Below are 24,821 nucleotides of genomic sequence, written 5' to 3' on the forward strand. Positions count from 1 at the left end.
GCACTGACAAGTTCCGCCTCCAGAGTACCTTCAGGTTTTGCAGGTTTGAATTGTTACTGTGAGGAGCTCCAGAGAGCATGTGGCTGGTGGGGCTGGGTGCTGTGCTCCAGCCCGGACGATTCAGGGCTCAGGCACACGGGAATTACAGCGAAGCACAGGAACCGTCAGCCTGCAGCAAACACCGGGATACGTGACAGGAGGCCAAGGGCAGCCAAGTCATGTTCCCTGGCTCTGTGCATCAAAAGGAATGAGAGCAGCAGGTCGAGGGAGGGGATTCTCCCCCTCTGCTGCACTCTGAGAAGAACCCCCCTGCAGTCCTGGTCCAGCTCTGGGGCAACAGCACAAGAGGGACGTGGAGCTGCTGGAGCGAGGCCAGAGGAGGCCCTGGAGCTGCTGCGAGGGCTGGAGCAGCTCTGCTCTGGAGCCAGGCTGAGAGAGCTGGGCTGGGGCAGCCTGGAGAAGAGAAGGCTCCTGAAGGGGACACCTTAGAGCAGCTCCAGTGCCTAAAGGGGCTCCAGGAAACCTGGAGAGGGGCTTTGGACAAGGGCCTGTAGGGACAGGACAAGGGCAATGGCTTTAACCTGCCAGAGGGGAGATTGAGATGAGCTCTGAGGCAGAAGCTCTTCCCTGTGAGGGTGCTGAGGCGCTGGCACAGACTTTTCCCAGAGAAGCTGTGGCTGCCCCATCCCTGGCAGTGTTGAAGGCCAGGTTGGACACAGGGGCTTGGAGCAACCTGCTCTAGTAGAAGATGTCCCTGCCTGCGGCAGGGGGTTGGAACTGGATGAGATTTGAGGTTCCTTCCAACCAAAACCAATTCTATGGTATTAATGATATTAATTATTAATTACGATATTCTATGATATTAACCCAATAGCTTCACCTCATCATGCCCTGCTCCTATCCGCTTGGTTCTCTTAGGTCATTCATCTTTTTCCCTTAGTCGCTGAAAGCATGCCTGCAGCCACAGTGCAAACCAAGCTGAAGGCCTATAGTTGCCTCAGCACTGGCTACTAGATAAACACCCTTCTCAACTACTTTATAACCAAAGCACAATGTATATAGCACCCACACAGAGCTTTGCAACTAAACCTATACCTGCTAAGCCCAAACAGCTAAGCCTAAACCCATGTATCTTCATTAGCATGATGCTGTGCTCAAGGTTACCATAAACATTCAGGAGAAGCTGCACTAATGAAACCTCACTGATTTTGGGTGAAAGCAGGCTTGCAGCTGACTGGGAGCACACATGCAGCTGCAAAAGGCTGCAAGTTATGCCAGCAGCCTAACATTACACACCATTAAATATTTAAAGGAAAGTTACCACTGTTACCAGCCACTGAGGCCATGTATTTCAAAGGCGCTACTTTAAGAGTCCTCTCCTGCCACACATTTCCTCAAGAACCCTAAATTGGAACCCTTGATTATATCTGTACCAGCCTTAACCACACAAACAGTCCCATGCATTTTGCTGATACCTCACAACTCATCACTTAGAGAATCATTAGTCTGCACCACTGCTAGCAAAATCACCTTGAGTGCGAGTAAGAGGGTTCAACGTTCAATATTCTCCAATGTAACTAAAGAAAAATGGCTGAATTGTCTTCTTCCTTTTTGTTTTTTAGGTTGCAATTTGTTGCCATCCATTCACAGGTAACTGCTGTCTTGAAAGATTTTGGCAGGCCACCCTCCCCGGGAATGATAAACCCAAGTTCACACATACCCTCCATTCTGCTTTGCATTGAGGAGTTAGATGACCCCCAAAGTCATCAAGAACAGGAAGGAAATAACAGTGCTGCAAGGATTTTTTTGCAGTCTTTTAGAAGAAAAACCCACCATGGACACTTCTCAGTTGGGCTGCATCTTTCTGGCATGCTGCTGTTCTCCAGTGGTTTGCTAGATCCTACTTTTTCCCCACAGACTGCCAAGCACACGCAAAGTTGGCCTCAAACTCACCTGACAAGACATTCCCACCAAGAGATAAATGGACCATGAGCTCAGGAAGTTCCCAGTGCACCAACCCTCAAAACCCACCTCTGGTTTCGCAACCTAAAGCCTATTGACACACACTCGTGTTTCCCACCCGTCCCAAATTCACAGCCCTGGACCTTCCTCATTCCACAGCCTCTCAGAGGATTTCTATGTGGACATATTCTAACCCATTGCATTCCACGAGCTGAACATGTGGCCTGGACACTCACCGCAGTACGTGTAGATGTGGTTGGACTCAAGGAACCTGACTTTGAGGTTATGGAGCACTGCAGGCTCGTGCAGGTAGCTCAGGGCAGTCAGGTCATTCTCCCCCACCAGGATATCCGGATTGCGCAGGAAAGGCAATTCATTTCCTTGGAGGTCAATAGGATATTCGTAGAGCTGAAGAGACACACACAAGGAACATGAGAATACCAAAGCCAGCAGCTCCTTTAACGTCTTATCCAAGGGCAACTCCATTCTGATACCACAAAATACATACACGTTCTGCTCTAAAGAAAATGAAAGACTCTTTGTGCTACATGCTACAGAGATGTGGATGGCACACAACCAGGCAACAGGTCATCCACACCTCTGGTAAATGGCTTTGAGCTGTCCGAAAGATGGTCCTGGTGGACACTGATGGTCCATAAGCAGCAACCTGAGCACATCTTGTTCTCATGCTAGCCTTGGGGCAAATTGCCTTTAGCCAGCTCTGACCAGTAAGAGGTACCATACAGAAAACCACAGCTTCATCTGATCTAAGCATCTTCATGCTCTTTGAAAAGCAGCCTCATTTCAAACCAGGCCATATTCTTCCCATCAGAATGATTTCTCAGATAATTTTTAATTCAGGTTGCTTTTATAGTCAAAACCTTATAGCCCTTCAGGCAGGGAAGGACATGGAGAAGCACGGAGCCCCTGCTGCTTCAGTATCTGAAGAGCCAGCTTATGCTGTTGAAGCATACAGCTGCCCGTATGCTAACTACTTTTGACTCATCCTCAAATGAAGCAGAGACACCAACTAAAGAGAAAAAGTGTAATTTTCTTCCTTTACAGTGGAGGAAACAAAATTGCCTGTGATTTTGCTTTGCACAGGGTGTCTCGGGCAGGGGTTCTGACACTCCGGTCCCAGCAGAAAGGAGGAAAAGGCACCACTACCATTGCTTTAGCACTGGGTTGCTGCCTGTGCAAATAGCACAAGAAAAGCTGACCCAACAGCACAAGGACAAGCTCCTGCAGCACATCTGACAACCTCGGGCTTGTTTTATACTCCAGTTCCACATTGCCAATGACAATTTTCAAGAGTTTGTACTCAGTATCAAATCTTAATGGCAAATACACCAGGGATCCCTTGTGATATTTAAAAATCAGCTCTTCATTCAAAAGGAGTACACTTGCATACAAAGTACAGCCAGAAACCACAAAATCCATGAAAATTCACTTTAAGCACAAGGACAAAAGAGAAGCACTAAACAGTCGGGTAATGCATGTTGGCTGTCAGGAACAAAAAGCTTTCAACAGCTTCAAATGCCCCAAAGGTACGTATGCGCGGGATCTCTGAGGCACACGTGTGCTGTTCCCTTTCGCTAAAGCTTTTCAGCCTAACATGACTTGGGACCAGGCAGGGTTTAATACAGCGAAGCATCAAACAGGGGGCCCTGGAATCACTCTCACTAAGCAGTGGTCTCTTGCACAACCCCAAAATGAGATGTTCTTGTGTTTCACCATGACAGTGACATGCTTATTAAGCTACCATCTACAACACCTAGTAATCCTTTAATCTCCTTGTACTTTAGTGTTGGTGATCCTGTACAAAAAGCCTAGACCTCGCAGGACTTTTTAGACCCTCTGGTTTCAGAGAAATATCCAGATTAAAAATCAAAAAGAAGGAGAAAAACCCTCTCCTACCCCAGCCCCAGAACTAAAACTTCTGAAGATCTCAAGCAGAAGAAAAGGGTGGAGGTTGCAGCACTCTGCAGTGTGTGCATATATGCTTTGGCAGCCCGAGCACAAAAAGCAGTAAGAAGGAGCTGCTGTGGATGAGATGGGCACCCACCTTCACCCAGGCACCCCAAAAAGGACACCATTAGCACTGCTCATGAAAGATGCCTGGAGTTGAAGCCTGTAGTGCTTTTCACACCCATCACCAGTTTCTTGCAAAGGCTGGAGCGTTGCTGCTTGGTTTCTCCCAAGGTTTCTACCCTCTTTCCACAGGAACAAGAGAAAAGTCACGTAATAAACCTGCAGCGAGGGTCATTCCTGTGGCATTCAATGTCACTGAGAGGCAGGGACAAGCTGCTGCATGGTGGAATGCTGGAAACATGCCCATCTTGTGCAACATGCTTGCATCATGAGGTTACCCAGAGTAGTGGTAGATGTGCCATCCCTGGAGACATTCCAGACCAGGCTGGATGTGGTTCTGGGCAACCTGATCTAGTTTAAGAAGATGTCCCTGCTCATTGCGGTGGGGTTGGACTAGATGAGTTTTGAAGGTCCCTTCCAACCCAAACTATTCTATAAGCCTGTGAGCACGAAGCATCATGTCATTACAGAAAAAAATACACCCAAACAATGACTGATATGACTTGGAACAGGGACAGTTAGATACAGGATGGTGAATCCAGGAGGTCCAGCCACAGGGCTACTGGGCAGGGAGTCCACCAGGGAACAAGTGGCAGCGACTCATGGTCCTACAAGAACATGTCTGGTGCTTCCAAGGGACAGTGAGGTTGCATCTGTGCATCTCCTCATCCAGATTTATCACCATAGAGGGGGAAAAAAGCACCTCCAAGAGGAGCATCATCCATCTTTTTCTCTCCTCAGAAAGCTTCCCTATGCTGGAAGAGCAAACTGGGGAGGACAAGAAACACAGCTAAGACTGATCGAAGAAAAGCCAACAGCACCATGCACTGGGTGTACATGTCAACATGAATGACTTTCTCTGCAAACCTGTCCCATTCACGTACTGCAAGCACCTGCTCTTGTGCTGCTCAGAAAGAATTGTTTTGATGAACAGCCTAATCAAGCATGTCTCATTCCTGTTCTCCATCTTCTCATTAAGTAATATGGTGAAAATGTTCCACTCAGTATGGAAATGGTTGGCTGGCAGGGGACGTGAATTACTCTCCCTCCTTGGAGTATCTTCAATTTGGAGAAAGTGTCCTCTATTAACTCTTCTAAGCAAGAGAGCAATCACCCACTAGGCAATTAAAGAAACCCTAACTGCTCAGTGAAGAAAGACGGTTTGGGTGGAATTCTTCATCAAAAGTAGATCTGTTCTTCCTGCTACACCAGGCACCATGTATGGGAATTACACCTCATGGTGGGTACATGGTGTGGCTGCTCCCTTCCCATAAGCCACCCAAATTTTGAAGTTGATGCAAATGCCATGGTTAATGTCACCTGCAATCCTGAACTGTTACCCAGCATCCCACACCGTGAGTTTTTTGGGTTGGACAGAAAGCAGTTGCTCTTCTCCAGCCTTCATCCCGCTTTGGGAATGATTTATCACTGGCTGCACACATGCCATGAGTTGTTCGTGCATTTGAAAGTAGCACTTGCTAAAAAAACATGTACATTTTTAATGCAGAGTTTCTCATTTTCGTCTTTTAGAGCTTTTTTATTTAAAATAAAAAATGGAGGAACAAGGTTTTTATGGAAGATTATACTTAAAGAGAAAAACCAAGGCATGGAGAAAGCTGTTGCCCGGCAGTCACTTCTGTGCTCTACGTGATTTTTCTATCGGTAGCCAAATTTGAGTAGATGTCACCAGCCTCTCTCTTTCCAGTTTGCTCAGCAGCAAAAAGCATAAACTGATATTTCTAACATACTGCTGCTGTTAAAAAAATCATTCTGATATCACAGGCTATCACGACTTTGCCAGGGGACGAAATGACATGAGAGAGGTCAACGGCTTTTCTCACAACCAACCTTAACGCAAGTGCCTGGAGAGGGAGCGGGCAAGGAAAAGCTGGAAGTGCTAAGGCAATAGAACACATGTTAAAATACTTCCTAAAAATACGAGATGGCTCAGGCTTCTTCACACATTAATTCAAAGCTTTACATTTCTGAAAAGAATAAAATGACATTCAAAAGCTTACAGTTTCATCTTCAAGTTTCAGATGGAGGCTTTTATCTCCCTCTTTGTAATCCTTGATAATTTCTGCCGATCTCCAAACTTCATCAGGGTCAGGAATCCAAACCCTAGTGTACTGTAGAACGAAGGAAGAAAGGAAAAAAAAAAAAAAAAAAAAAGAGAGAACAAGAAAGAAAAAGTTTAAACATAAGGAAACCTCATGAAATTAAATCAGAAATAAATTAATTCACCATGGATACAATTCCGCACTCAGTGTAAAATCAGCGCAGCTAAACCATTTATTTCAGTCAAAAAAAAATCTTCTAATTTTAGGTTTTGGGGTAAATTACAGACCAGAAGTCTGATTTTCAATCAGGCAGGGTGTACACTGGCTTGTTACCAATCTAACGAAGCAGGGCAGAGTCTCAAGGCAAACGTGGAATTTAATTTCCCTGCGAAAAAGACAGCCTTCCAGAAGATTTTATGAAATAATGCACTTCTCCCCCAGCAGACCGTACACCAAAACTTATTTCTTTTGATCAAAACAACAGGTTGCTCCCCACAGAGCATGCCCTAAACCAAACCCAATGCCATAGGGCTAAAGCAGGCAGGAGACAGCAAAGCCAACTACTTTGGCTGGAGGCAAACAGGCTTCAAGGCTCCAGAAAAATGCTTAGATGCAACATTTAACCTTATTAACGTCCCCAAAGTTAGGGACACCCCTATTCTTCCAAGAGTAAATCCCAAAGGCAGACCAGTACAACGCAGTCAAAGCGTCCACGAAAGAATGAAATCCAAGAGCAAGCAGCACCGCTCACGTGTAACGAGATGGCAGCATTACCCAAAGCCACACCACCTCCTGCTAATGAGATTTAATTGCTTTTATGATGCAGAGATAAATACTCTGCTCAGGCTGCATAAAAGCATCCCCCCGTGCTGAGCAAGTAGCTGCTGCTGTGCCAAGACCTCAGTGCTTGCTCTCAGTAGATGGGACAAAGTCATTGCAGACCCAGCAGTAACGCTTCAACTTCCATGCATGGGTTTGCCTCACCCTCCACATCCACCTTTCTTTTGGCCAGAGCAGGTACCAGTTTCCCTGCTCATGGGGCTGCCAGGGCAAGGTCCCAAGAACAAGGAACCTAAAATTGCTCCATATCTGCAGTGAGTCACCTTGAGTCAGGCTTTTGTTGCTGGACACAAACCCACAAAGCCAGCCTGATGTTGGACTCAGCCAGACAACTCAGAGCCAACAGGAATCCTTTGACAATCGCTTATTGGCATTTTGAGGGGACATGTCATAGAATCACAGAATCAACCAGGTTGGAAAAGACCTTCAAGATTGAGTCCATCCATTCTCCAGCACTGCCAAGGCCACCACTAACACATGTCACTGAAGGCCTCGTCTACACAGTGTGTGAACGCTTCCAGGGACGGTGACTCCAGCACTGCCCTGGGCAGCCTGTTCCGATGCCTGAGCACCCTCTGGGGAAGGAATTGTTCCTCATCTCCATCTAAACCTCCCCTGGTGCAGCTTGAGGCCATTTCCTCTTGTCCCATCCCTTGTTCCTTGGGAGCAGAGACCAGTCCCCTCCTGGCTCTATCCTCCTGTCAGGCACTTGTAGAGAGTGATAAGGTCCTCCCTGAGCCTTCTCTTCTCCAGCCTAAACCCCCCCAGGTCCCTCAGCCATTCCTCATCACACTTGTGCTCCAAGCCCTGCATCAGTCTTCCCCCAACTCTTCCTGTCAATTGCAATCAGAGCTATACAAACTCATTCTTACATAAAACACAAGGGGCTGGGGAAAATCCCAGCAAATCTAAGTGATACCAGCACCATAGCACCAAAGGTGGTTTTGGTTTTCATCTTAAAGCCAACCCCCCAGCACAGAGTGGCCAAATAACACTCGCAGCAACCCAAGAGTTAAAGCAGCCGTGACTGTCTAACAGCCTGCTCTGCAGCTGAAGAGCAATAGATTTTTATATGTATCTTGTGTAATTATTTATAGAGCTGCTCAATAGCTACAGCAGCGGGAACCTTTAGATGTTAAATAGAGCTACACAAATGTATTGCCAGAACAGCAGTTTTATCCGGGAGGGGAAAAAATAAAATAAATAAGTAGACTTTTCCCAGAACCTCTAGCTCCCCACGAGCCTTCAGTGATTTCCCTGCCACAAAGAAAGGAAGCTGCCATAGTGAAGGGACAAGTTTGGGACCCCCAACCCAATATTCCCTGTCCTCTCCAACCAAGCAGCATTGTAAGAGATGAAACATCCCTGCAGCACGGTGAGGAGCCCCATCTTTGGCTGGACCATGAAAGAAGGACGATTGCAGTGGGCAAGATGGTGATGCATCAGCTTTCCTCACCCCCTGCACTTCAGCCCAGTTTCTCCTGCTCCAACACCATGGGAAGGACTTTTCAAACCATTGCTGCAGCTCTCACCCCTCCTGCAGGGCACCTTGCCTGCCTTTTCATCCACACCACCGTGGTTTCATCCAGTGCCAGCTCTCTGTGGCAGAAAGAGATCAAACATGCTCTAGAAATGCCTGAAATAGCCAGCGATCAGGATGTACTCGGCCCAAGGCAGCCTCAAAAACAAGATGTTGCTGGTCCTGGATGGAATCCCGCAAGTCCTCCACCTGGACATAGGGCTGGGCTGAGACATGGACCTGCATGGACAGATGAATGTGAAGAGGGGCACACTGACCCTAAAGCAACTCCAAAACCATGGTGGTGCTTGCTTATGCTTTGGTGGATGAAATCTGGGTGCACGTCCAGCAGCAGTAAGAGTTCACATCAGCCCCTCTCAGCAACTCATCACCAACCACAGCCAGGAGTCACCCAACACCCAGGCACGATGCAAGGTTCACCAGTGGTTCAGCAGTGCAGGAGGGTAGAAACTTTCAGCATCCACCACCCAGGGATGGACTTACAACCTGGTGGTGGAAGATTTCAAATCCCGCCATCCACCCTGACAACAAAACAACACAATTTGCATAACATAACTGATTTTCCATGACTCTGTGGGCACACAAAACATGAAAAGGATCATGCAGTACAGAAGGCAATAAGACAAAGGTGTTTGCAAGGTCTCAGGAGCCCTGGGAATAGCTTGTTCCCCAGGTGAGAAATCCCAAATGCAATCCCTGCTTAAGCGCTCCCCACACCGAGCTCTTCCCATCCTGCTGAATAGCTACAGGCTGTTAGAATAGGCTGTTATGAATGCATTTCCCCAAGCATCTATAATGCTGTCCTCTCGTGCGTGCATGCACACACACGTCTAAAGAGGGGACCACCTTTTTTGTTGTGCATTTTCACCATCCTCGCCTCCTTGCTGCGCTCCAGCAGAGATAGCAGTGCTCAGCCCTCCAGGCAGGGCAGGCTGCTACGCAAACCCGCATCCAGCCTTCCCTTTCACCCATAAATCCCAAATACGTCAAACCACACAGCAACAAAATAAAAGCATTTTGTCATTCTTAGATGTTTACAAGCTTTAATTAAAACCCAACAAGGCTTGGAGGCAGCACATGCTGGGGGAACATTGGAGAACGATGCTCACATCACTTGCCTTCCCTGTCTCCAACTGCTGCAACCTGCAACCTCCAAAGTGGCTTCACACACTGTATGTTTACCAGTTAAACTCATTAGGATGACAGCCACCAGGTCACCAAAACCATGCCCCCAGGCAGGTACCCACTTAGGCAGGAGGAGAGCATCTCTGTGAACCTTTACTTCCATAATCTCACCTATAGGATAATTATTCCCCTTTATATGCCATGTCCTGGCTTTGTTAGCTTTAACGTTTTGATCTTATGGAGGAGCTTGTTATAAAGGGAAAGGGCAGATGGGTCTATCTCAAAGCACTGGGACTGGAGGATTAGGAGGAGGCACAATCCAGGGCAGACCACTTAACGTCCCAACACTTGTCTCCATCCACGAGGGCAGAAAGAAAAGCATTTCTTTAATCCTCAGGGACACCTTTGAATGATGTGTTAGTGTAAATCAGAAATAGCTCCACATGCTCAAAAAAAAATAGGATCTGATTTGTTTTGTTTCTTTTAAACCAGGTTCCCAATAAAACCAAAGCAATTCGGTGCTTTCAAAGCCTCTTGCATTATTCCACCCAGCTTAAGCAGAAGCTTAATAAATTCAATCCCCACCTCCTGATTTGATTTAGATTTTAACAGGCTGCCACTGCAGATGCAGATTAAAACCAACATTAAATTAGAAGAGGCAGGTTTCGTTTTGCTGTTTGAAAGCCTTCGGTGCCAGCCAAAGGCACTCCCAGCAAACTCCAGGCAATGTGCTTGGAGGATGCTCCATTGCAGCGGGAAGGGGTGCTGGTCTGCACAGAAGGAGTTACACCTGTGTGTGGACAGAGTATAATTGTCCATTAAATTAAGTAAAGAGCATAATTTTCCATTAAATTAAGAAAAAAATGCCTAAAAATGAGCTATTTCAGTCTAGTCTGGGCTGTTTCGTGGTTGCAAGTCTTCATTGCAAACTGGAAGTCAGCAAATCTGTCTTTATTATTCCGGGGTTTTAATCCCCAGAGTTATTTCAGGAATGGCAATACTCACAGCTGGCCCCAGGAAGTTTTCATTGCTCCTGAGTGAATGGCACTTTTCCAGGGGCATCCTTCCAATGGGATTGCAACCAGAAGGAAGGCACAGCAGAAAACCCATACTGCTGGCAATACAATAGTGCTGACCACCTAGCAATTCTGGTTTCAGTAACAAAGGTTGAAATATAGTGTCTCACAACCAAGGTTCTTCCACACAGATTATGAAAAACTTACAAAACGACTTTAGTAGAAAGCAGAGACAGTGTTGCCCAGCTTAGAAAAACAAAGGTGAACACACAAACATCAATTAAGAACAAGGAGTTTGGGACAAAAAACTCCTATTTTTCCCCCTTTGCAGTGGGCTTATTGCAGCTTCATTCCGTACTGTACAAAGAAATAACGTGGTTCGGTATTACTTGATGCTGTTGAAGAGGACAAAAACACATACAAAAGAATAAATAGCGGTCCTGGCTTCCCCAAGAATGTTTGCATTTATACATACAGCATGCAAATGTTGAAGCAGCTCACTTTGAAATGGTCTGATAACTGCTCTTCAGCTCCCACAAGCCATCTATTACTATAATTAAAGTTTTCAAAAACTTTGCTTTTCCCAAGTGAAAAGAGCAAAATACAAGCTCTACCTTAAATTAAAAGCGGTCCATACCAGACAGCACAACTCAGGTTTTGATGTCATTTTTCTTATTGTTTTTAAACCACTATTAAAAATTACTCCACACAGTTAATTTAAAGAGGCTCCTGCAGCAAAAAAACCCAGAGGATTCTCTCTGCAGCCACTGTGCATGCTAACAGCACCTCCCTCCCAGCTCTGCACTAAAGCAAACGAGCTTCTCCTCATTAATTTGCTCTGGGTGTGCAGTTCTGGGCTGAACTGGGGTCACCACCACCCGTGTTTTTGCACATCCACTGGTAATATTCCCACTGCAGCAGGATCCCACATCCGCTGTGACTAACAGGTAGTTATTTATGGAGTTATTCAGCTGTGCTAAATGTGCTTGTGCAAACCACTGTGCTTGTCAGCGCTGGGAAAAGCCACTCAATGTGTGCTGTGAGCAGGAGGGCATGGAAAGGATCCGGCTCCAAGGCTCTCCTGGGTGCCTTGCAGCCTCAAAAACCCTTTCTGCCCCACTTGGCAGTGACTCAGGACAAAAATCTGCTTTGCCCATGACGCAGCAAGGCACAGAAGAGGTGCTTTGGCAGCCAAGAGGTTTTTGCCCTGTCCAGGGACCTCTCTTTAAAGTTATAACAACAGCTTTGTAACTATTATTTACAATATTGAATGTCAGGGCAGATAGCCGATCATAATCCTCCTTTTCCCATCCTCCACATGAGATTTTCATCCCAGGAGTGATCTCTCCCCTGCCCAACAGACAAGCAAAGCCCATATTTAGGTCATTGCTCCCCGAGCCATGCTGTGACTCCAGGACAGGCTGATGCCTGCATCTCACCCCAGGCTGGCTTCTTTGTTTGCTGCTGGGTACCAGTGGCTGGCAAACCCTCACAAGGGTCATGAGGGGATGGCAGAGGGTTTCATTGCTTGGTACAGAGCAGAGAGGGGTGCTCTGGTGTTGCACAGCTCTCCACTGCCCAATTTCTGCAGCACCGGTACCCAATGCTGCGATGCCATGCACGAGCCCAGCATTCCCTGCCTGGCCAGACACCATCCACTCACATCAAGAACCTCTAATAGGAGAAGACCCACTGCTTCCTCACCATAAAAAAACCCCAAAAAAGGCTGAAAGGAGAGGTCACGACTGGCCAATATTTCAACACATAGCAAGGGACACCCACTACACCAACCTCATGCTCAAGAGGTAAGGCAAGAAAAATATACTGTGTTTTACTACTTAAAAAACAAAAAAATCCTCCCAAAAAAACCCCACAAAACCCATCATTTTGAGCTACAGAATTCAAACGTTAACTTGCTGAGAGTGTTAAATGCAAAGGTAAAGACAGCAGGGTGCTGCAGAAGCATCTCTAATTCCTCAATATGAGAACAAGCAATTTGCAAGTTTCCCAGGGCTGATAACTCACAAACCCAAACAGCCAAGCCAAGGCAGATAAGCCTAATCCATATTGTGCCTCATATTCCTCATCCTCCTCGTGCTATCAGCACAGAGATGGACACAGAGAAAGCACATAAATGCACACCCAGACCATGTCTCCATCAAGACAGGGCTCCTAAACTTGTGGAACATCTCTGTCCATACCAGGTTACTGGATTTGAGCTAGCAAAGCACATGCTTTGCTGGTGCCTCTTAGGTACAGGGATATTTTCCTCCCCTCCCGAAGGGCTGTCACACTGATGGATGGCTCTATGCCTCCCACCAGCACTGAATTTCTCTTTGCTGAATTTTATTCCCCTGCCCAAATTAACTCAGATGGTGATTTGCACGAAGTGTCACAGCAGCTGAGCAGCACCCAGCAGCTTGGACAAGCAGCATCTGCAGCATTTATGCACCAGCTCATTAGCAGCATTGCTAATGAAGGGGCATTTAAAAGGCTTCAGTTCATAATTGCACCAGCTTCATCCCGTCAACAGCAGAGGTAAAACTGGCACTGAGCAGAATGGAGCTGTGGGCAAACCCCAACACCAGGATAGAAATACTGGGGGTAGGCTCGGAGGCTTCAGTTTAATTAGATATGATTTCCAGGAGTAATCAATATTCTTACGTGTAACTAACAGCCAGCTTGTGCCTTCCCATCCTCTTCCCTACCACTTCTTCTGTGGCGTCTCAGCGGCACTCGTTACTGCAGGCTTAATTAAGACCGACGAGTTCAGCGCCAAGGTCTCGAGCACACACGCAGCCCTGCTCTCACTGCAGCAATGGGCTGAAATGCAAAATCCCTCTTGCAATAAGTCATCAGATGCTGCAAGACCAGGTACAGTCCCAGGTGGTTTGGGACAATGTGAACGAACAGCTTGGTCTTAATCTGGGGGGAAAAGGAGTCCCTCCTGGGCTGGGGAGTGATCCCATTGTGGGCTGCAAGACCAGGATTTGCTCTGGGCTGTGCAACAACTCTTGTACTTTGCTCCTCTACTCCTTAAGAAAGAATGGAACCAAACCTCTCTTAACAAGACTTCAGCTGCAGGGGATGTGCGTTACCAGGTTGAGCACAGGAGCCCTTTGCCTTTGGTTGCTCTGAAGTAGCACCAGTGAAGGCTGAGAGCTGGCAGTGGGACAGGCAGGCTGCTGCCTGCTGCGAGGGTGCAGCCAGGAGCCTGATGAAATCATGGGGTACCAGGCAGGGCTGTCCCTTTGGGTATCTAAGCCTGGATTTAAAGCACATGCTCCACTGGATTTGCTACAAACCTTGGCAAAGCCCCTTCAAAACTTAATATTCACCAGCATTAGAGAGCTGCAGCCACCAGTCTGCTGGATGGGAGACCTCTCCATAGGTCCTGTCCCATAGAGCACCATGAGTAGGGGATCACTAATCCAGTGAGCCACAGAGCACCGAGGTTCTCTTCTATCAGCCTGGATGAGCCCTGCAAGATGCTCACTATCACCATCTGGTCTCTGTCATGCTGTCAGAAAGAGGGATGCTCTGCAGACCCCCTAAAATCACTGCAGAGTCCATGGGGAAGCACAACAGTCTGGTGCCAAAGCCAACCCCAGATCATCACGCACTTGACTTGCAGCTCCTCCTGGAAGCGCTGCAGGCATCAGGGCAGCAGCAGTGTGGAGCAGGGGGCTCTACACCTCTTACCCAAACATCTCCCCTGGGCCTGGCATCTATGGGATCCTCACAGCCACCACCAGCACCACTGATTCAGCTTCTTCCAGTGCTCCCTACATCATCTTCCAAGTCATTGATTAACAAACTGCCAATGTTGCCCAGGATCAAGACAAAAAATCCTTGGCCTGGTGTCTAAGGGGAATCAAGATGAGACCCATGCCGTAAGGGGTTTTATTCCAGTAAAGGTTGCTGGGGTTTCACAGATTTGGTTTTGCTTTTCTTACTAAAACCCCATGCAGGGGTCAAGTGTCTCTGTAGCATGACTTATCAAACAGCCTGTCATACTGCAACTTGAATCCTTCCAGACGACTTTCTGCAAATCCCTGTTGATTGGCATTAATTACCCTTCTCTCGCCGAATTCTCAATTAATCAAAACCTTGAGCAGTGCTTGGTATAATCTTGTCTCCGGAGTCCTGTTTTCCACCCAAACTCCACGTAAGCACCTTGATGAACATAGGGCGTACTCAAAACATGCTCAATATACACCATATATATTTGATTATTAATAAAGTAGTTAAAAAACGGCCTTTCAGTTTTAATTAAGACTTTAAAAATAGCATTTCCCCCCAGGTTTTCACAGTCCTCTATGTATAACGTAGCCTCATGATGCTTCAGGGAAACTCATGAGCATGTTCATTCCCCAAGTGCAGTGACCACCTCCCATTAAATGATCTCATAGGAGAACAGTCCTCGGAGGAGCCTGGCTGGGCAGCCCCAGGATGCAGCCGGGGACACCAGGACTTCCAATTGGGAACATTTAAGAACAGTGGCTGCCTCTAGGCTGTTATTGCAGTAACACAAGTGGCATTCACGGTGTCGCAAGCATCTTCTGAAACTCAGGGTACACGCCACCTCGCCCCCAGCTTGAGCACTCAACCATCCTCCCCACCAGGCACTGCTACGCCCAAACAGCACCATCAAAATCTACCTCTAATTGCCGAGAAACATCTCCACCAGACTGGATTTTCAACCTTATTAGAAAGAAGTAATTGGATTAATCTACCTGTACAGTTATCCTTCACCTCTCCAGAACTCATGCATTAAAAACCCTCTCTGAGCATCCCTCCGTGCATGCTTAATTCAAAGGGGTTTTGACCCCTAGTTGTATTTATAAGGCATTTCTTCAGCACTTTCTAACCAGAAGGATGTTCTGGAAAAGCACCCTGGCCACCTTTGCATCCTTTTCATTGCTGAGCAACTCAAAGAAAACAAATTGATTACTGAGGCTTAAAGTAACCAATGTTTTACTGGTTATAATTTAAAAATCCCAGCAATAAAGTTTGTTAGCAAGGTGATATTAGACTGAGCTGAAGAACAGCACCAGGGATCAAGATGCAAAGCTGGAATGAATACATTTAATTAAAATATCTGAAGCAGTGAACAAACCTTCATACACCCCTATTTGCTTAGGAACAAGGGGGCAGAGAAAGGGTCTCCTGGAAGGAAGGACTTGCATTTTCATTTTGTTGCAGTAATTTCCAGGTCTTTGGGAACGTGATTTGTACCCTGCTCCTCTTCTCCCAGGACTTCCATACTCCAGACCTCAGATGTGCACTTGTATGATGAGTTACTCTATATTAGCGTGTGTATTTTGTATCTTCTCCCCAGTGAGACAAAGAAAATAAGCAAGATATCGCAACTGCTAAACTGAAATTGGTTCAAAATACACCTCTGAGGAAACTCAAACAAAAGGCAGGTTCCTCTTTCATATATAAAATAGAAAGTACAGGATGGCTAGACAGTCAGCTATGTTCTTCGTATTTCCTTATAATGTCAGGTGTCCAGCTAAAATACTGAGATTTGGGCTTTCCAGATCTTCCAGCACTGGCGTCCTGCAGCCTCTTATTTATACCATACAGCAGCTCCCTGGAAAACCATCCCCTAAATCCCATATACAATTTCCTCTAATAAATATAAGAGAGGCAAAAGCTTGAATAAGGAAGGATCAAGGAAAACCTGTCTCCATCAACCCCTGAATTTTGAATTGCAGGAGGAGATCTGGGAGGCGATGCCATTAACAGAACATTGTTTGTGTTCTGCAAGAAGGGCTCAGTGAAGGAGATCAAGATGCAGAAGGCTGCCCATGGGGGTTGCAAGAAAGGCAACTGCCCCCACTTCGAATAAAAGGATAAAATAAATATAAGAAGAACCACACCACCAAATGCACCTTTTCTAGCCTTCACCTTCTGGCTTGGGTTTCTTCCTTGGCTTGGCAACGTCTCCTGTGCATTAGGCAAATCCAAGGTTATCTCTTCCCCTCGGAAGGGCGGATGCCCCAGCAGCACACAAACACAAGCTCCCATGCAGATCAAACACGGCTCATGAAACAGTGAGTGTCCCCACAGAAAACACCCCAAGCAGAAGCAGAAAATAAGAATAAATTAAAGTTAAAAAAAAGCTGTCACAGCCACCTGTGCTGCTTCTCCCTTCCCATCCCCACAGCACATCTGCTCTGTTGTGTGTATCTTGGATTGACACACAGGACAACATCCATATCTCAACGGGAGATGTATTTACTCATTTAAACGTTGCTTCCTGCATTACAAGAGCATTTCTTTATTCCTTCTAAGCAGTTACCTCTGGGCACAGGCAGGGATGCAAAGTTTTAATGCTGGCAAGTCTCAACCCCAGCTCTTCCTATCATTACCAGCAGCATCACATCATCCCAGGGACATCCCAGGTACAAGATTTCCACCCCACAACACATCCCTCAGCTCACGCCCAGGGGGTTTTGTTCCAAGACCGGGAAACCCAGTTCTCATCCAAAGGATGTGTTTCCCTTTGGGAAGGACATGCATTTATTGTCACCCTTTGGCTGATGCCACTTGCCTTTGAGCCACTGGGTCCCACCAGCACAGCTTAAGGGCTATAATCTGCTTCAAGCAAAACTCCTTAAACCTGCTCTCACCACCCACAGTGAGGAAAAAAAAGGATTATTAATTAGAAAAGCAGCAAAACAAATGAAAATACACCCAAAGTTATAGTGGTTCAAGAGTGCATGAAGACAACAATGAGATGGAGAGTGGCTCAGGCGAGTGAGGGAAAACCATAACTCAAATCTGTCTCTACCAAGAATTGCATTGCAACGTTTTTCTCTCCTCTAGGGAATGACTTCATGCTTCACTAGGTACATGAATAAATTCAGGGAAAAAAACTTAAATTGAATAAACATTATGTTACCCCCGTTTATTTTGCTGTGAAAGCGAAGCTTCTGCAAACTGTGCTGCCAGTTCCCAGCTCCTAACATACAAACCTAGAAGTTTCTGCCCTTTCTGACAAAATATTCCATCCCAAGACCCAAGCTCCTGCAAGCCCCATGGGCTGGTGGCTGGAAGGGGACACCTGAATTTGTGCAGCTACCTTCACGCACCACCATGGGCAAAGCCCCAGATAACCCACAGCATCACTCACATCATGGGTTTGTCCCGCGGGACCTCCAAATGCATCACAAGAAGCATTAGTGGTCATGCACATCCATGCACACAGAAGGGATTTAGGACCCTGCTCAGAAGGGGATGTGATCTACAAAAAGCAGAGAGATGCTGAAGCAACATACGTCCCTTCATAGCTGTGTTTTCTTCCAAATGCCTGCCCTTTCATCTCCCCCTTGGACTAGAAGGTCCCACACTATGGAGAAATTGCTGTAAACTTTCAGAAAGGTATTTTTAAGTGCTTTCTTGAGGAAAAAGATAATAATCCCTGTTTGGATCACTGTGTCCAGCCGTTTTTTACAGCCACCTAACCTGTGAAGCACAGATCAATGTGTCACTCCTGTGAAATGCCAGATTGCAGCATGTGTTAGGGCTGCTCGCACACAGGCAGTTGTGAGGGAAAAGGCATCATCTTCCCCACCACCACAACACCCAAATCTCTGAAGCCTTCTCAGACCTCATGTGCAGATCAGCGGAGACTTCTCTGCTTAATAGCTGGCATGTAATGAGACCAAATTTGTATTTCAGGAACCATTTTCAGAGCCTTTATCATACCCACCTCAACAATAGCCACTTCAGACACATTTCAAGCTCCACAGCAATTAGACTTTGAAATCCTGTTGCCTTTCGCAGCATGGTGCATCCACACCAGCTCCCACCCACCAGCTAATGGGAAAACAAGCTGGTATGAGCCAAATGGCCATCAACTCAACAGGCTGCAAGAGAAGAGATCACGCTCGCCCACCTCCCCCTCAACAGCAACGTTAGAGATGAAGAACATAAGAGTCTATGTTATGTTGTTCACAGGCATTTCTTGTTAAGCCATTGCTGGTGGGCATCCACTGCCATCTTCAAGGGCATGTCACGTCACTTTTGTCCAAATTTTGGATTTGTTCTATGAAGGCTCCTCAGTCCCATAGAACTCTCAGCATAAATGTGGATGTTCAACAGTTGAGACAGAAGAGGTCATACCAACCTAAAGAAAACCTCAAGCAATGGTCAGGGCATGCACCATGATGCAGTAGGCTGTAATGTTTCTTTCCCCAGATTATGAAACCTCTTGAGTGTATCCTCAGTAGGAGCTTTCTTCAACTGCCTAAAACTTGAGTTTCAAAGCTCTGTACCCCCATGAACCTGGTGCTAAACACTGCACAAGCTCTGAGGCATTAAGCAAATGCCAGAGCAGGAGGTGGCCTTGCATGACCTCTCCTTTGCAGGGGAATTGGCACGGTTCGAAAGCCAAGGGCTCAAGCACACGGTAGCACAAGACAAGGGACCACAGCTCCACAGGCTTCCCAGTAGCACTGGGAAGGTGCTCAGGAAAGGTCGCAAAGCGTGATATATGTTTTGGTGCCCATAAATAAACTAAATACAGGTCCTTTCTGAGTGACCAGCAGACAGTGCTCTTCCAAGTACAAACAACTCCTCCACTCTTGGACAATTACAGTCAGTTAGTAATTTACATCAAAGAGATGGTGCTGTTGTTATGAACAAGCCAAAAGTGACCCACAGACCTGAATTCCAAGAGTGAAAACTCCCAGAGCCCTGCTTCACAGCATGACTGCAAAGGTTCAAGGTATTTTAACCTTCAACTTGGAGAGTTAAAGGCATTTTACAAGGGCCTGTAGGGACAGGACAAGGGGAATGGCTTTAACCTGCCAGAGGGGAGACTGAGATGAGCTCTGAGGCAGAAGCTCTTCCCTGTGAGGGTGCTGAGGCGCTGGCACAGACTTTTCCCAGAGAAGCTGTGGCTGCCCCATCCCTGGCAGTGTTCAAGGCCAGATTGGACACAGGGGCTTGGAGCAACCTGCTCTAGTGGAAGGTGTCCCTGCCCAGGGCAGTGGGCTGGAGCTGGATCAGTTTTAAGGAACCTTCCAACACAAACCAGTCTGTGATTTCCTAATTTATTACCCCAAATCAAGTCAGTTTTTCAGGCATGCAACAGCTGGTACCTCTTGCTTGTACCGTTACTGAATCACCCGACCTACTAAGAAGCTGATTTCTGTTTATTAAGAACACAGCATCAAGCATGACCACAGGATTAAACTGAAACTCATGATCTGGACGTCTGTTATTCTCCATATACGTCAAAACTGCCTAGAAGAACGGCAAAGTTTGTGGCTGGGGAAACAGGATGAGCAGCGCATAGTTACTCTCTTAAGACCGTGCCCACCCTCTTCACTTCCTCCACCCCCCAGCTAAGCAGACTCCTAAACACCAACCAGGCTTTGCCACCATTTCAGTTTTCCTTCTCCCCGTGGCACTCTCACTCTGCTGCTCCCCAATAAGCCAGCTCTCCCTGCAAGGGTGGTGACAAGCCCTTATCAGAGCAATATTAAATCCACTGTCAGAGCACAACCTCCCTATTCCCAGCCATAGTGGAGATAAAACCCTCTTCCAGGTTTCTGCAAACAAACTCAGAAATACTTTAGTAAGAGCAGAGACTAGAATGAAAGAGGAACAGGTCCTATCAGAGCATCAGCGAGATGGATTCAGCAGCAGAAATGCAAATATTTGCCTTCCCCTCTCCTGTCCTCACCATATTGTATTTGCAAAACAGGGTCACTTCCACATGCAAAACTAAAGGATGTCCTCAGCATTAACCGCACCACACAGGCCAAGCAACCCTGCAGAGCAAAACCAGCCCAGCCCAATACCCAAGGACCCGCCGGTCACCTCCTGGTGATTTTCCTTATGCTTTCAATCAGCCCCCTACAGAGGTGGTGCAGAAGTGCCTGAATTTCCATGCTCCCTCCATTGCTGGCATTTCCAGCCGTGGGAATGCGGATCTGACCTCCAGCCTAATGCATTTTGGAGATGCCACCTCAGTTAAAACACAACATTGCCCAAGTTTTCACAAGGTTTGCAAAGATAGCACTGGTGGCCACAGCAAGCAGCAGGGGACAATGTGGCTGTAACCGGTGGGCACAGCATGGCCACAAACTGAGCTCATTTCAGCTGCCAGCACTGATGCCCCAGTGAGGAACCCCGAGGGACTGGTTTTCACAACAGGTCTTTTCATATGAAAGCAGTTTAACCTGTTTAAACGCTATTTTAGACTGTTCTCAGAGGATGTTTCCCCTCCGCTGGCTACCAGCAAAGCGCTGTCAAAAGGCTGGGCTTCGTTTGAAAGGCAACCAGCAAACTTCAGCATCCCTACTGCCTGCTTCCAGACAGAAACACCAGCTAGGAAAGCTCATGAACTGGGATTTCCCCACTTCAACACTTCTGAACTCCCTTCAGGATTTGCATGCATGGGAGAAAGCCCACATCTTGTATTGCACTGACACTGGAGAAATCAAGTCACAAATCTCTCCCCTGTGCAAGATATAAAAAGTAGGGGCTGCTCCAGTAGCTAGATAGACTGCAGCAGTTAAATGTTATTATCAGCCCTAATGTGTGCTTTATCGCTACAGTAAATTTATCCCCAGCATCTTATGGCCAATCTACGGAAATCAAATGCAAGATATATCCTCAGAAACTGCTTAAATTGCCCAAAGTGGGAAGTTCTGTGAGCATGTGGAAAGGATGTGCAACAAGTAGAGACGTCAGCAACTCTTAATCCCATACACGAGAGCTCAGGGCTCTAATTCTGAGGGCTCAAAGCATCCTCATAGACCAGAAAAGCCTCAGGCTCATGCCTGGTGGGAAGGACACTGCTCCAGCGTGCAACTATAGGACATTGCCACCAGCATCAGCAGCATTTGGTTATTTAACCAATAAGCATTTGGTTATTTCTTAGGATTCAAGGAAGACTTGAATCCTAAAGAGACCGGCCAAGATTTCATGCATCACTTCAGCCCCACAAATAATCGTGGCTGGTTTAGTGGCAAAAGGCTACTGCTGTATTTTCACACTTGCTTTGGCTGCCCACATTCAGTGCAATCCGGTGCTTATGGGATGAAGGAGGCCCCGTCCACTCCATCGCTGCAGGTTTAGTACCACTGCAGAAGATCTATACATGTGGCTTCAGCTTTTCTTAAGCTCTGTCTGGAAATAAAGGGTGAAACAAGCCAAGTCTCCCTTTTTCACTGGCCTGCTTCCATAAAACAACTTAAACATCCTTAATACAACCCAACCCAACCACCTAATGTGAATCCCTTGGATGGGCACCGTGACCCCCAAGAGACTCTTCCAAGGCTGAAATATGGGGACTGGACAACTGTGTTAACACAGCGGCCAACTTTTGAATCACAAAAATTATGTACAGAACCTGTAAGAGACAAGGGTCAGTGCTGTTTATAGGGTTAAATCAGGTACGGCAGATGCAGCCAAGGCCTCTTTCATCTCTTGGGCTGTTTCAAAAGCTATTCAGCTTTCAAATTATGAGCCGTGGTTCAGATCTGCATTTGTCTCCATCACGTCCAGCTGCTGGGCTGGCTCTTTCAGGCCTTGGCCGCTACATTTTGCTCTGTCCTGACTTGCTAAATTACATGTGTTTTGTGGAAGCAGGAGCAGAGCCAACTCCTTCCAAAACAGCCTCTTCCCTCCCAGACAAAATAACTATATTGAAGTTTAGACTGACTGCAGGACAGGTTTGTCCAGATCCCAGGTATATATTTTAGCTCTTCCCAAATTTCCAGCTGCTTCCCAGGCACGTGACAGTTAGCAGGCAGGCATCAGCATCCCTGGTGCTTATAGCAGCAGCAAGACCACCTTCCTGCCCAACCAGGTACCACCCCTCCTGAGTCACCCAAAGATCATAGAGGCTCTCAGCAGCACAAATTACTTCAATCAGGGCTTCAACACCCACTGTTAGTGCTTCAGGAATTCCACTGGAGCATTTCACGGGACACAACAATAATCTGGTGTTCAGAGCCCCCATGAATACCCCAGTGACCACCAAACACCCAGAGGTATGTGTGAAGGAAATGGATTTATCTAGACAAGCACCGGGGCCACGTATCTTCTATCACTGTAACAGCATATAAAAGCAGCGTTCACCAATAGAGATGCACCCAAAAATCCGTCAGTCCGCTGGCTTTGAAGCTTAAAGGCAGAAGAAGCAAGACTTCAACCTGAAGAAGGTGCGAGCTTGCTTGGTAAAGATGCTTGAAGTTTATAGTAACATGGCTCTTAACAGAATTTAGGGAACTACTTGGAAACCAAAAGTGTTGGGTTTTTTTACTGTGGAAGAGCAGTGGTGGAGTGTGTGGCTGCAGGGAAAAATCGATCATCAAAAAATACCTACAGCTGCCTGATCATTTAAAAGGTTGTTTCCAAAAATGACAATAAAAGGTTGAAAATATCGACCCCCTTGCAGAAACCAGCAGCATCCCTAAGGTGAAGTTTTTAATCTTTTCATTTCCGTATGGGCTCTGACATTGCTCAGCCACGTTGGACGTTCACATCAGCACAGCCAATTGCAAGATATTGCCAGAAGTTTAGCTACGATACGAAATTAAGGCAGAACTGTTGTTGCTGTGCTCTGGAAGGATTACAGAAGTGTTTTTACTATGGGGTTATAAGAAGTTTTAAGCAGACGAAGTTGGTTTTGCTCGGCTCATATGGCTGAAAAGATAAAACCTTGCACAAAGGAACAGTCACAACAAGTTGCTTGACAGAACTTGCAGCACTGAAAATTATGCAATTAGTACTTAAAGAATGCTCTCTTTTGTTGTCTTTGAAGAATAAAGTTTATATACTACAAATGTAAGCATCAGGTTTGGCTTTCTCACAGTTTTACAATATCACATGCTGCACCTTTGCAATTTCTGTTGCTGTTTTGGCCAGAAGCCCCACAATGACATAGGAACAGGGATGAACTGCATAAAAAGTTTGTGATATGAAGAAAACACAGAAACCTGGCATTACAGACTAATATTCTTCTGTCTTCATGTACTTAAGATGCACTTCATTGGGTGGACACCTTCCAGGACACTCAAGGCAAACTCCCACAGCAGGTTCCCCATCTCCAACCAGTGCTGGTCACCAACAGTTGGACCAGAGCCACATCACACCAGACCGCAGCTCCTACCACCATCACAACACCCTTCAACCACCCCCTGTGCCCAATGGAGCATCCCAAAGGTGACAGGTATCAGCAGCCTGGGATCTCTGGATAACACAAATATGTTGAAAACGAGTAAGTGGCAGCATTTTATTTTTCTAAAACAAAAACCAAGACCCTACAAAACACCAGAATTAGGAAGCAAACCCATTCTGCACCTGGGAGAAGGTCAGCACAATAATATAAAATCTAATAATTATATATAATTATTAATTATTTCTACCTTGTGAATGTTTCTCCCTCCCCCACCGCTCAGCTCAACCTCTGTTGTCTGAAAAGCGTTTATCTGAAAGTGGGTCATGTCTCCTGGCATTACTAAATCTTCCCAAATTTCCCCCGATTAGTCAAATGCGATATCCTCTCTGACATCTGAGTGATTGAGGCAGTGTGTAATGCCATTTTTCCCCTGAATGAGCCACATCAAAGAGGGTCATAAGCCCAGAGATGGCACACCAGATAAAACAGTTGCCAACAGATTGTCCACGGAATATTACCGAGGAAAATTAAATTGGTTTGTTGGAAGGTTTTTCCTTTAGAAACATTCAGTCTTTAGTACTGAATGCGCAGAGACAAGAAACTGCTTCCAGAGCTGATAAAAGGACGAAGCCTCACTAACTTATGAGTTGTGTGATCCAATAGTTAAACACACTTCTGCACGCTGAAGACCCAGGGATTTTTTGTACCAGCTACAACATCCAGCCTGCTCTTCACACAGGGACACCAAAAACCATCATGCCAGAGATTAGTGGCAGCCTAAATTTGGGTAATACCTCGCAAGTATTAAAGCAGAGCCATCTGTGACTAAAAAGGAGAAAAAAGCAGTAAACCTACGACCCAACAAAGAACATACCATTTAAAATTGGGATACAACAGGAAGTAATTGCTCAGGCACGATTTATATCCAAAGGGTTCAAGATTATCGTACTTTGGAGCATGGATGCTGGGAGGATGCTCAGCTGGGACAAGCGCTGCCCCTGGGGCTGGAGATGAGCTCCTTCCTCAAAGGAAAAGAG

General features: G+C 46.4%; 1 protein-coding gene across 2 annotated transcripts in view; it reads right to left on the minus strand.

Moving 5' to 3' along the window:
* MYO5B (myosin VB) overlaps positions 1-24,821 on the minus strand; it is a 149,790-nt gene that overhangs the window by 114,827 nt on the left and 10,142 nt on the right. For both annotated transcript variants that reach the window (XM_030470705.1, XM_030470704.1), the window contains exons 2-3: positions 6,072-6,182; positions 2,199-2,370 (exon numbers count right to left, since the gene is read on the minus strand). In XM_030470705.1, coding sequence (XP_030326565.1) covers positions 2,199-2,370; positions 6,072-6,182 — 283 coding nt within the window. The remainder of the gene's footprint in view (positions 1-2,198; positions 2,371-6,071; positions 6,183-24,821) is intronic.

This window comes from Strigops habroptila, chromosome Z (genome assembly GCF_004027225.2).
Source record: "Strigops habroptila isolate Jane chromosome Z, bStrHab1.2.pri, whole genome shotgun sequence".
NCBI lineage: Eukaryota > Metazoa > Chordata > Aves > Psittaciformes > Psittacidae > Strigops > Strigops habroptila.